General features: G+C 53.9%; 1 protein-coding gene across 1 annotated transcript; it reads right to left on the bottom strand.

The window, feature by feature from the left end:
- Positions 1-2,103: 2,103 nt before the first annotated feature.
- LOC134015566 (sister chromatid cohesion protein PDS5 homolog B-like) lies at positions 2,104-11,889 on the bottom strand (the record flags this gene model as incomplete). The annotated part of the gene is made up of 16 exons (XM_062455113.1): positions 2,104-3,107; positions 3,527-3,629; positions 3,714-3,797; positions 3,988-4,442; positions 6,250-6,325; positions 6,414-6,559; positions 6,906-6,968; positions 7,111-7,230; positions 7,485-7,617; positions 7,981-8,095; positions 8,281-8,485; positions 10,326-10,449; positions 10,570-10,706; positions 10,992-11,060; positions 11,395-11,553; positions 11,766-11,889. Coding segments are annotated over 16 exons (2,146 nt in total), but the record flags the coding sequence as incomplete, so codon positions are not given.
- Between the last annotated feature and the right edge of the window lie 90 nt (positions 11,890-11,979).

An 11,979-nucleotide genomic window follows, 5' to 3' on the forward strand; every position in this document is an offset into this window, starting at 1 on the left:
AGCGACCACCCCGGTCCCGTAGCCGTGCCATGCAACAACAAACGGGTTATCTATCGTGATCCAATACTTCACGTCGTCCCCAAAAGTTTGAAAACAAAAGTCCGCGTAATCTTTAAAAGTTCTACAAGAGCAGGGTTGCTCCATCCGCCGAAGGTCCGCTGGAGGTTGTCCGGTAAGTCCCAATGATAGAGCGTAACCACCGGTTGCACGTTGTTTTCCTTCAGTTTCCGAATGAGCGTTTTATAGTAATTGGTGCCGATTTCGTTATAACTGCCGCGGCTTCCGTTTGGAAATATCCGAGACCAGGAGAGAGAGAATCTGTAGTGGCTGACCCCGAGCTGCTTGAGCGCGCGAATGTCGCCGTGGATGTTGTGGTAGCTGTCGCTGCCAACGTCCCCGGTAAGTGTTCGGCTCCCCCCGCGCGTGAAAGTATCCCAAACGGAAAGTCCTTTCCCGTCTTTCTCAAATGCCCCTTCCACCTGATAAGCTGCCGTTCCCACGGCCCACATAAAGTTTTCGGGGAAGGTATCATAGAGAAAAGCTTTGTCGCCAGGATAAGGCAGTTTGCTAAATCTGTCCCACGTTCCCAAACCGTCGCCAGGTCCTCCGATTGCGCTGCTAAACTCAGACAAGGTGACAAGAAGTGTCAAGAAAGTACAGAAAGTCATTGCGCTCACTTTCTAGTGAAATAAGTTATCTTCGTGCAGTTGAAACAAGCCTAAATTCGTTATAATCTGCCAGGTTTAAAATCAAAATATTTGAAATGCCAGTTTTGTTGAGCAACCTGCTGCGTTTACTGAAGCGTGTTATGTTGGCTACCCAGCTGTACCCGACAGAGCGCTGCTCTGGGCAAGTAAGAATATCCATCAATTATTACCCAAAACACTTGACGCGTTCAGGTCTCCAGGCACAACACACTGTTAGACCTTTAAATGACCAATCTCTCTTGAAGCAAGGCCACAAGGTCCCTGCAGCAATGGTAAGCACTTGGAAATATGTATTTAGTAGGTACGGGTTTCAAACAAGCGGTTCTATATCAATAATCAGTTCAAAAAGCTATTTACTTAACGTTACATCACCAAATGTCACTATTTTTTAAATAGCTTTTACAAGGCAGAGCAGGATTCTCAGTGAATTCAATAAGCTGCCATAGTAACGTGGAGGGGATGAGGCTCAGGTGTCATGCAACGGTCTTATAATGACCCCCCAACCCCCTGATTATAACCCAGCCTCAGCTGGGGGCAGGTGAATAATCACATCCTCAGTCATGACACCCAGGCCCAGAGACGGATGGTGACAACAACAGAGGCTCCATCACGTTACGCATGGGAGGAGTCGGCAGTGCTGAGGACACACATCTGCATCTGGCCCCGCTTTGCTCCACCCGGCCAGGAGGGCAGGTGGGGTTTATGGGAGGGGGGGCTGTGATTCCAGATATGCAAAGCGAGCCACCCACACGCTTATCGCATTACCTGTCCTCCTCCTGATTCCCCCCCCCCCCCCCCCCCCGTTGCCTGGAAACACGTCCGGCCGTCTCCATTGGGTCTGAACGGCACCATGAATATCCACAGATGGGGACGTCTGTCGGACGGGGGGGGGTGCGATATCTGTCATAACACCTGCTCCAGGTTCTATGGGGCTTTCTGGGTGGTGGCAGCCATGATGTTCGGGTCACAGGGCCTTGTGTATAAGGACCTCGAGGGCGGTGAGGACAATCACGTGCAGATCTTGTCTGACCCGGTTCATTCCGACTTCATCCAAGTCCAAGCTACCAGGGTGGCCTTGTGTCACGGGTCGATACCACCGCGTTTGACCTTGGGGATAGTTTATGGCTCGATGGGCTTACCTGTATGTGTGTGTGCGGTGCCTTGAAGGGTTGGACAGGTAAACAGTCTTATCCCGAGGTGGATGGCAGGTCATGTGATGTGGTGGTTGAGGATCTGGGAGCAGTGGTGCGTGGGGGTTTTTCCCACCTGGAAACTTCCATGCGTGCGCACGCGTAACTGTGTGCCTTTCATACAAAGCTCATTGGCTCACGGCCGAAACGGAATGTTTGTACACTTGTTCCCGAGGCTTCCGGAAGGAAAGGAGTCCATACCGAGGTTCTATAGAGAATTTTATTAATACAACAGACAAAGGTTCTGACTGGGTGGATGGGAGGTCATGTCAATCAGCAGTGATGGACACTTAAAAACACAGGTCTGGGGGTTAAGGGAGATCTTGTCTACCAGGGAACACAGGCCTGGGTGAGGCAGAACCAGCTAAAACTCAACAAGGTTAAGTCTACACTTTTTTTGGGGGGGGGGGGGGGGGGGGGGGGGGTGGTTGAATTTGTTTTCTCGTCTTTTATAAAATGGTAAAAAAAAAAAGAGAAAGAAATGGCGTCGATATACACCGCTGTAAACAAAACGGACATGTCGTTTTGGAATAAAAAACTCGATAGACGTCACACCCCAAAAAAATAAAAGAAGTTCGAAGAAGTTCAAATTGGTAACTGTTAATCTCTTTCAGTTCATGGAGACGCCCAGAGGGGTGGAGCCTAAGCAGCGCTGCTAACGAGAAACGGGAGGAGCCTATTATAACGGGGGTGGGGTTAAATGCTATACAACACCCCCTTCCCCCAGTCAGGATGAACAGAACACAACCGAACAGGACATAAAAGAGACTATTTACAATGCAGATTTTTTTTCTTTTCTTCCTTTTCCTGTGTATCAGATCAGATTTCTACATGTGGTAAACAACATCACAATGCAACACAATGCAACAACCCACAGTTAATGATACTGATTTGATGTGTGTGTGTGTGTGTGTGTGAGTGTGTGTGTGTACTGTAATGGTAGGAGCTTCGTCATATGAAAAGTTCATAAAAGTCCACAGTTCATCATTCTGTGTCTCCCTCCCTCTCCTCCTCCTCCGCCGCCCTCCTGAAGATGATCTCCCTCTCCTCTCGTCCGCTCACTCCTTCCTCTCCATCCCTCCGCTCTCTCCTTCCTCTCCTCTCTCCTTCCTCTCCATCTCTCTGCTCCCTCACTCCTTCCTCTCCATCCCTCCGCTCTCTCCTTCCTCTCCTCCGCTCATCTTCTCCTGGCCGGTGCCTTTCGTCGACCCTGTATGGAGCAACACAGTCAGGACGGCTCCACAGAGAGGACGGCTCCACAGACAACACTACACGTGTATATATATATATATATTTATAATTATATATATATAAAAATATATATATAAAAGTAACAAAAACCTGACTGTCATCAATCATTTCTATTTTTTTTATATTACATTTCTCTTTTCTTTTCCATTTAGCAGACACTTTTGTCCAAAGCAACGTACAAATAGTGCACATAGACAGTTCAACACAAGGTCAAGGATCAGAAGTGCATACTATAACACCCATAATATAGCATGACCTGAGAGGACATAGAACATCCCATACGTAACACAACACAGTTCAGCATCCGGGAGTAATCCTTGAGGGCTGTGAGGGGCTGGCCAGTGTTAGGACTGATGGTCGGGACAGGGGGTTCAGTACCTTGGGTGTGGCCTGCTCCTCCTCCTCCTCCTCCTGCTCCTCCTCCTCCTCTTCCTCCTCTCTGGCTGCTGCTGCTGCTGCCGTCTTCGATCGCCCAGCGCGCCTGGGACAGAGAGAGTGTGCTTTATGATGTGCACACACACACAAAACAACGACGACAGACATGTTTGTTGTTGTTGTGTCTTACGTTGGTTTCTTGGCGGCGGCGGGCGGGGTCGCTTTGGGCGGCCGGCCTCTTCTTTTCTGTGGCGTGGACTCTGCCGACTCAGAGCTGACACACAGACAGACAGGTAAACAGACAGACAGGTAAACAGACAGACAAGTTAGAGAGAAGCAGCACCCATGGATCCCCAGGGGGTTGGGGGGGGGGGCAACACTAGCAAACCTAAGGCTACAGCCAGGTGGCTGTCTGGAACCAAACCAGGGGCTGATGGGTAAATAGACACTGCGTGCCCTCTGACCTTTGTTGTGATCGCCGTGGCGCCCGCGTCGGCCTCCCTCCCTTGGTCTTCACCTCCGCCTCGCTGCTCTTATCCTCCTCTTCCTCCTCTACCACCTCCTCCTCCTCCTCCGCGCCCTCTTCCTCCTCCTCCTCCTCCTCCTCCTCCTCTTCAGGGGGAGGGGCAGCCTTCTTGCGGCCCCGCCTCCCTTTAGCCGGGGACTCCTGATTGGCCGCCGCCGCCGCCTTCGGGGGCCGGCCGCGACGCGCCTTCTTGGGCGGGCTGTTCTGCTCGTCCTCCATCAGGCCGTCTCCGAGACGCGAGTCCTCGCCCCATTGGTCGTCGAGCTCCGCCACGGCATTGGCCGCCGCAGTCGCCGCCGGCACCGCCTTCTTGCGCCCGCGCTTAGGCTTGCCGTCCTGGTCGTCCGGGTGACTGGGGGCGGCGCGCTTGCGCCCGCGCGGCTTCTCGCTGTCCTGAGGCGGAACGGGAGACAGAACGGGGTCACGCGCTGACACGCGTGTTCAGCTCACGATACGGACGTGTGTGACGTAGTGTCGTGGGCCAAAAACTGGATCGAACACCACATTCTAGGCCTATCTAGGGAACTAGATGGAAAACTACCAACTGAACGAGCTCATCTTAAACTATATGCCACTAAGCATAAAACCTAAATAGCACTATTGATTCCACGATCATGTAAGAGAAATGATCGTGCATCAGAGGTCATAACGAGAACATTATATATATAGGAAGTCAGGTGGTTGAGCGGTTAGGGAATCGGGCTAGTAATCTGAAGGTTGCCAGTTCGATTCCCGGCCGTGCCAATGACGTTGTGTCCTTGGGCAAGGCACTTCACCCTACTTGCCTCGGGGGGAATGTCCTTGTACTTACTGTAAGTCGCTCTGGATAAGAGCGTCTGCTAAATGACTAAATGTAAATGTATTTGAGGAAAGAGACAGTTAGCATACGAAGACAAGTCTTCCATTGAAGGACCCTGAGTGGGTCCTGCTGACCAGATAGTGAGGGATAGCTAACGAATACCAGACTTCGAACGGCTAGTACAAATAGGCCCAGATTTCTGGAACCGAGGCAAACTGACATACACTGTTTAGATCGATAACTGAAAGTTATCCACACAGGCAGGTTCAAGGTATGAATTATGGGACTGCCTATCAACTGTATAAATGACTGCTGTATTCATGTATTGAATTGGGCTCTCTCTCTGGTGCTTGAGAAGGACCTAACCGAATGTATCCTCTGTCTTGATCAATAAACTACCTTCGCATCTGAACTTGGACCAGACTCTTCCGCGCTTTATTGCAACCTGTTCCGCTAGAAAGCTAGCCAACACAGTAGCAGAACGGCAGACAGGAATGTATCCGGTGTAACGAGGTGCTGAGCGTTGGTGAGGAGCGAGGGGGCAGGAACCTCGGTACCACACGGGAACTCTGACGGTGTGTGTGTGTGTGTGTGTGTGTGTGTGGGTGGAGGAGAGAGGGACACTGTGTGGAAGGGTGCCAGGGTGTACGTGTGTGTTTATGTACCTAGCTTATCTCCAACATCTTGTGTTTGCGTTGGAGACTCTGAACACACACAGTTCTCTCTGGTTTTCCACACAGAGCCCTCAGCCAGGTTGGGGCTGGCTGTGTCTACACTGGGCTCAGCCAGGTTGGGGCTGGCTGTGTCTACACTGGGCTCAGCCAGGTTGGGGCTGGCTGTGTCTACACTGGGCTCTCGTACGCCCTGGCCCGCCAGCTGGTGGACCACTCATTCAGACGTTACTGAATGTCCCTCTTACGGGAGTCAGGTGGCTGAGCGGTTAGGGAATCGGGCTAGTAATCTGAAGGTTGCCAGTTAGATTCCCGGCCGTGCCAAATGACGTTGTGTCCTTGGGCAAGGCACTTCACCCTACTTGCCTCGGGGGGAATGTCCCTGTTCTTACTGTAAGTCGCTCTGGATAAGAGCGTCTGCTAAATGACTAAATGTAAATGTCCCGTTTAGAATCCAGTTTTGTATATATTTATATAACAAAATATATATATTTATAACTATATAAATATAAATAATAATAATAAATAATATTATATAAATATGTTTATATAAAATATATATACACCTACATTTTGTTCCTTTTATTTCTCAGCATGTCAGAGCACTTTACTAGTTTGATGTCTTAGGACAATAAAACAAATGACTTTTTCCCTCTGACAGTGTGACTGTGTGTACCAGACCACTTAGCGTCCTGGTGCAAGGCTGGCTGGAGGGGTCAGGGGTCAGTACCTTGTCTGGGTTGTCTGCCCTCTTGGCCAGGCTGATGTCCTCGTTCTCACTGTGGTCCATCTCCGCGCTGTCGTGTCTGCAGGGAGACACTCCGTTGATATCAACTGATCCTGTCTGGACGCATTACGGTGTGTGTGAGTGTGTGTGTGAGTGTGTGTGCGTACCTGGCCTTGGCGCGCTGGGGGGAGCTGGGGCTGGAGGGGCTGTCGTCGTTGCTGGCCGTCTCCATCCTGGAGGCCTTGCTCTGGAGCTGCTTGCCTGCCGAGGCCAGGGGCTTGTTGACCGCTCCCAGGACGTTAGCTGCCTTGGGCTGGGAGGAGACCGGAGGAGAGGGGGGGTAGGGTATGATGTTAGCTGGGGATAGTATAACCAGCCTCTGGAGGTTCTTAGCAACATTGTACATTACATCAGGGTTGGACAGCCCTTGTTTATGGACAGACAGGCTAGCAGACAGACAGGCTAACAGACAGACAGGCTAACAGACAGGCTAACAGGCAGACAGCCTCACAGACAGAATGTCTAGCAGACATACAGGCTAACAGACAGACAGGCTAGCCGACAGACAGGCTATCCGACAGACAGGCTAACAGGATAACAGGCAGACAGGCTAGCAGACAGACAGGCTAGCATACAGACAGGGTTCTCTCCTCCCTCACCTTCCCGGGCGTGAAGAAGGACTTCATCTCAGGAGGGAGGTAGTTCTTGGTGTTGCTGAAGTTCTGAGGGGGAGACGGGGCAGCACACAGGTGATTACATTTACCAACGTACACAGGTCTCTCTCTCTGTCTCTCTCTCTGTCTCTCTCTCTGTCTCTCTCTCTGTCTCTCTCTCTCTCTGTCTCTCTCTCTCACACACACACACCTTGTCAGGCTTGGTGAAGTAGCGTGTGGGCAGGACCGGGTCCTTGGGCGACTCCAGACTGTAGGTGGTGCTCTTGGAGATGACGATGTTCATGGCCACGTCGCACACCGTGTATAGCTTCTGTAGAGGGAGAGAGACATAGACAGAGAGAGAGGGAGAGAGAGGGGACGTCACAGTGGGGAGGGTGTGTGTGACAGAGAGAGAGAGAAGGGTGTCAGAGATTGTAAGTGTGTGTGGAAGAGAGAAAGAGGCAGTGCACGTGTGAGGGGCGCGGAGAGAGGGGCAAAGCGGAGGGGGAGGGTTGGGGTGTCCAAGAGATAGAAATAGATATAGTGAGTGAGTGCGAGTGTGTGAGTGTGTGAGTGTGCGCGTGCCTCGTTGATCTTGGCGTCGGCGGGCGCCTGCGCGTCCTTGGTCTGCTTGATGTTCTCCACCATCTTCCTGATGAAGGCGTGGCTGTTGTTCTCATTCTTAGCCATGATGATCTCCAGCACAAACCAGAGAGACCTGGAGAGAGGGAGGGGTGGGAGGGAGAGAGGGAGAGAGAGGAGAGGGAAGGAAGGAAGGAGGGAGTGAAAGATGAAGAGACACTGTTAGCAGTGTGGTATTTCGGTAGACACAGGTTAAGGAACAGACATACACAGTCCAAAAAAAAAACACACACTCACACAAACACACGCTCTCACACAAACACACGCTCTCACACAAACACACACTGACACAAACACACACTCTGACACAAACACACACTGACACAAACACACACTCTGACACAAACACACACTCTCACACACTCTGACACAAACACACACTCTCACACTCTCACACAAACACACACTCTCACACAAACACACACTCTGACACACTCACTCTTTGATGTCTTTGAGCTGCTCGATGTCCTGGACCTTGACGTAGTCGGGGTCGTGCACCAGCAGGTGGATGGCGTAGGGCACCACGTACTCAGGGAGCAGGGAGAACAGCTTCTCTGTAGACACACACACACACACACATCACTGCATTGCAGAAAACCTCACAACATCAACGCTTGCAGGCATTAAATCCTTCAAAACAAGTGTGTGTGTTTGTGTGTGATCCGACCTCAGCCTAAAAACTCGGCCGTGACTGCGGTGCGAGTGTGTGTGTGTGTGTGTGTGTCTGTGAGTGTCTCACCGCTGACGGCTGCGTGCTGCTTCAGGTACTCCCTGCGGATGTTGACGTTCTTGACGAGGCACTGGCGTGCGTGCGCCCGGCGCTCCTTCACCGGGTCCTTGGCGCAGAGCGCGAACACGGCCAGGTACTCCAGGGGCAGGCGCAGGCGACACAGGCCCTTGTGGAGCTTCTGGGCGAAGCCCTGGCGCACCTGGTAACACTCATCCTGGAGGGGGGAGGAGAGGAGAGGGGAGAGAGGGAGATGGGGGGAGAGATGGGGGGAGGGAGAAGGAGAGAGAGATGGGGGGGAGGGAGAAGGAGAGAGAGATGGGGGGGAGGGAGAAGGAGAGAGAGATGGGGGGGAGGGAGAAGGAGAGAGAGATGGGGGGGAGGGAGAAGGAGAGAGAGACGGGGGAGGGAGGGAGAAGGAGAGAGAGATGGGGGAGGGAGGGAGAAGGAGAGAGAGATGGGGGGAGGGAGAAGGAGAGAGAGATGGGGGGAGGGAGAAGGAGAGAGAGATGGGGGGAGGGAGAAGGAGAGAGAGATGGGGGGAGGGAGATGGGGGGAGAGATGGGGGGAGGGAGAAGGAGAGAGAGATGGGGGGGAGGGAGAAGGAGAGAGAGATGGGGGGGAGGGAGAAGGAGAGAGAGATGGGGGGGAGGGAGAAGGAGAGAGAGATGGGGGGGAGGGAGAAGGAGAGAGAGATGGGGGGGAGGGAGAAGGAGAGAGAGATGGGGGGGAGGGAGAAGGAGAGAGAGATGGGGGGAGGGAGAAGGAGAGAGAGATGGGGGGGAGGGAGAAGGAGAGAGAGACGGGGGAGGGAGGGAGAAGGAGAGAGAGATGGGGGGAGGGAGAAGGAGAGAGAGATGGGGGGAGGGAGAAGGAGAGAGAGATGGGGGAGGGAGAAGGAGAGAGAGATGGGGGGGAGGGAGAAGGAGAGAGAGATGGGGGAGGGAGATGGGGGGAGAGATGGGGGGAGGGAGAAGGAGAGAGAGATGGGGGGGAGGGAGAAGGAGAGAGAGATGGGGGGGAGGGAGAAGGAGAGAGAGATGGGGGGGAGGGAGAAGGAGAGAGAGATGGGGGGGAGGGAGAAGGAGAGAGAGATGGGGGGAGGGAGAAGGAGAGAGAGATGGGGGGGAGGGAGAAGGAGAGAGAGACGGGGGAGGGAGGGAGAAGGAGAGAGAGATGGGGGGAGGGAGAAGGAGAGAGAGATGGGGGGAGGGAGAAGGAGAGAGAGATGGGGGGAGGGAGAAGGAGAGAGAGATGGGGGGGAGGGAGAAGGAGAGAGAGATGGGGGGAGGGAGATGGGGGGAGAGATGGGGGGGGGAGAGGAGAGAGAGATGGGGGGGAGGGAGAAGGAGAGAGAGATGGGGGGGAGGGTGAGGAGAGAGTGTTGGGGGGAGGGAGAGGAGAGAGAGATGGGGGGGAGGGAGAAGGAGTGAGAGACGGGGGAGGAGGGAGAAGGAGAGAGAGATGGGGGGAGGGGATGGTGTGAGTGTTGGGGGGAGGGAGTTGGAGTGAGAGATGGGGGGAGGGAGTGGAGAGTGTGTGGGGGGAGGGAGAAGGAGAGAGAGATGGGGGGTGGGTGAAGGTGAGAGTGATGGGGGGGAGGGTGAAGGTGAGTGTGATGGGGGGGAGGGAGAAGGAGAGAGAGATGGGGGGGAGGGAGAAGGAGAGAGAGATGGGGGGAGGGAGAAGGAGAGAGAGATGGGGGAGGGAGGGAGACAGAGAGAGAGACAGAGACAGAGACAGAGACAGAGAGAGAGAGAGAGAGAGAGAGAGAGATGGGGGGAGGGAGAAGGAGAGAGAGATGGGGGGAGGGAGAAGGAGAGAGAGATGGGGAGGGAGGGAGACAGAGAGAGAGACAGAGACAGAGAGAGAGACAGAGAGAGAGAGAGAGAGAGAGAGAGAGAGAGAGAGAGAGAGAGAGAGATGGGGGGAGGGAGAAGGAGTTTGTTATTGTGCAAGATCCCCAGAGACAAACCTAAGAGGGAAAGGTAGAATAACAAGTGTGTGTAGTAGTAGTAGTAGTGTGTGTGTGTGTGTGTGTTTGTGTGTGTGCTCACGTTGATGACGAGGGCACACAGCTGGTACTGCTCCAGAGTGATGATCTCGTGGTAGCAGGGCTCCTGGGCCAGCTTCAGCAGGGCGCATGCCGCCGCCAGGCGCAGGCGAGACATGTCTGGCTTACTGAGGGAGCGGAAAGCACCGGAAGAAAAAATCAAACTTGGATATCAGACACAGAGAGAGAGCGTTCGAGGTAAGAGTGGGTCAAGCCGCGCGCGCGTGTGTGTGATGTGTGTGTGTCACCTCATCTTGCCCTGCTCCGTCAGGTCCCCGTCACTGTGCAGGATGGCCGTCAGCATGCGCAGGGTGGAGTTGCCAGACTTGCTCTGGTTGTTCTTCACCCCCAGCAGCCACCTCACCATCAGCTTAATGCCCTGGATCTACCCAGAGAGAGGGGGGAGGAGGGAGAGAGAGGGGAGGAGGGAGATAGAGAGAGGGGGGAGGGAGAGAGAGAGAGGAAGAAGGAGTTTAGAAGATGGCCATGGGGATGGGGAGATGGGGTAGAAGGTAGAGGGGATTTAGAAAGACATGGAGATGGAGGGGTGGAAAAGGAAGGAGGAGAGAGAAGGAGGGAGGAGGAATGAAGGAAGGAGGGGTGAGGAGGGAGGAGGTAGGATGACAGAGAAGGAGGGGTGAGGAGGGAGGACAGAGGGAGGGTCACCAACCTTGGCCAGTGTCTCCGGGGACACCTCATCATCAGGAACCCACAGCTTGGTGGTCTTCTTGCCCGGCATCTGAAATCAGCCAATCACAGGAGACATGACCCTCTGATCAGGCACACACACAGCCAATCACAGGAGACATGACCCTCTGATCACACACACACAGCCAATCACAGGAGACATGACCCTCTGATCACACACACAGCCAATCACGGGAGACATGACCCTCTGATCACACACAGCCAATCACAGGAGACATGACCCTCTGATCACACACAGCCAATCACAGGAGACATGACCCTCTGATCACACACACACAGCCAATCACAGGAGACATGACCCTCTGATCACACACACACAGCCAATCACAGGAGGCACGTGGTTGCCCGTGTGTGTGTGGACTGACCCTGTCGTTCATGAGCAGGTCCTTGACGATGAGGTTGGCGACCAGGGACTTTAGGGGCGCGGCAAACTGCTCTGGGGCCAGCATGGCCAGGTGGCCCAGCGTGGTGAGGGGAGTGGTCAGCTGCTCCAGGTCGCCCGGGTCCAGGCCCTTGTGGAGGGGCTGGACACACACACAGAGAGAGAGAGAGACAGAGAGAGAGACAGAGAGAGACAGAGAGAGACACACAGACAGACAGAACATATTTTTTTGTTCAGTGACCATGCTCCAAGTGAACCTCCCAGTTCCTGAATCCAGTCTTGTGTCCATGTTCGGGTACACGGCACATCGTGTGAACGCGTTTAGTTTGAGAAGGCTCCTTCCCGGTGACTCACCTCGAAGATCTGCGCGAAGTGCGTGTCTCTGTTGGTGAACATGGCGTGGATGCAGTGGATGGCGTACTTGGCCTGGCGGGGGGGGCCCCTCTTGGCCTTGGCCTGCAGTACCGGCAGCAGGACACTAGGGGGAGCGGGGAGGAGAGAGCGGGTTTCACACCAGGCACGAGAGAGGGGAGAGAGAGAGGAGAGAGAGGGGAGAGAGAGAGAGAGA

The sequence above is a fragment of the Osmerus eperlanus genome, unplaced genomic scaffold (assembly GCF_963692335.1).
Source record: "Osmerus eperlanus unplaced genomic scaffold, fOsmEpe2.1 SCAFFOLD_831, whole genome shotgun sequence".
NCBI classification, from domain to species: Eukaryota; Metazoa; Chordata; class Actinopteri; order Osmeriformes; family Osmeridae; genus Osmerus; species Osmerus eperlanus.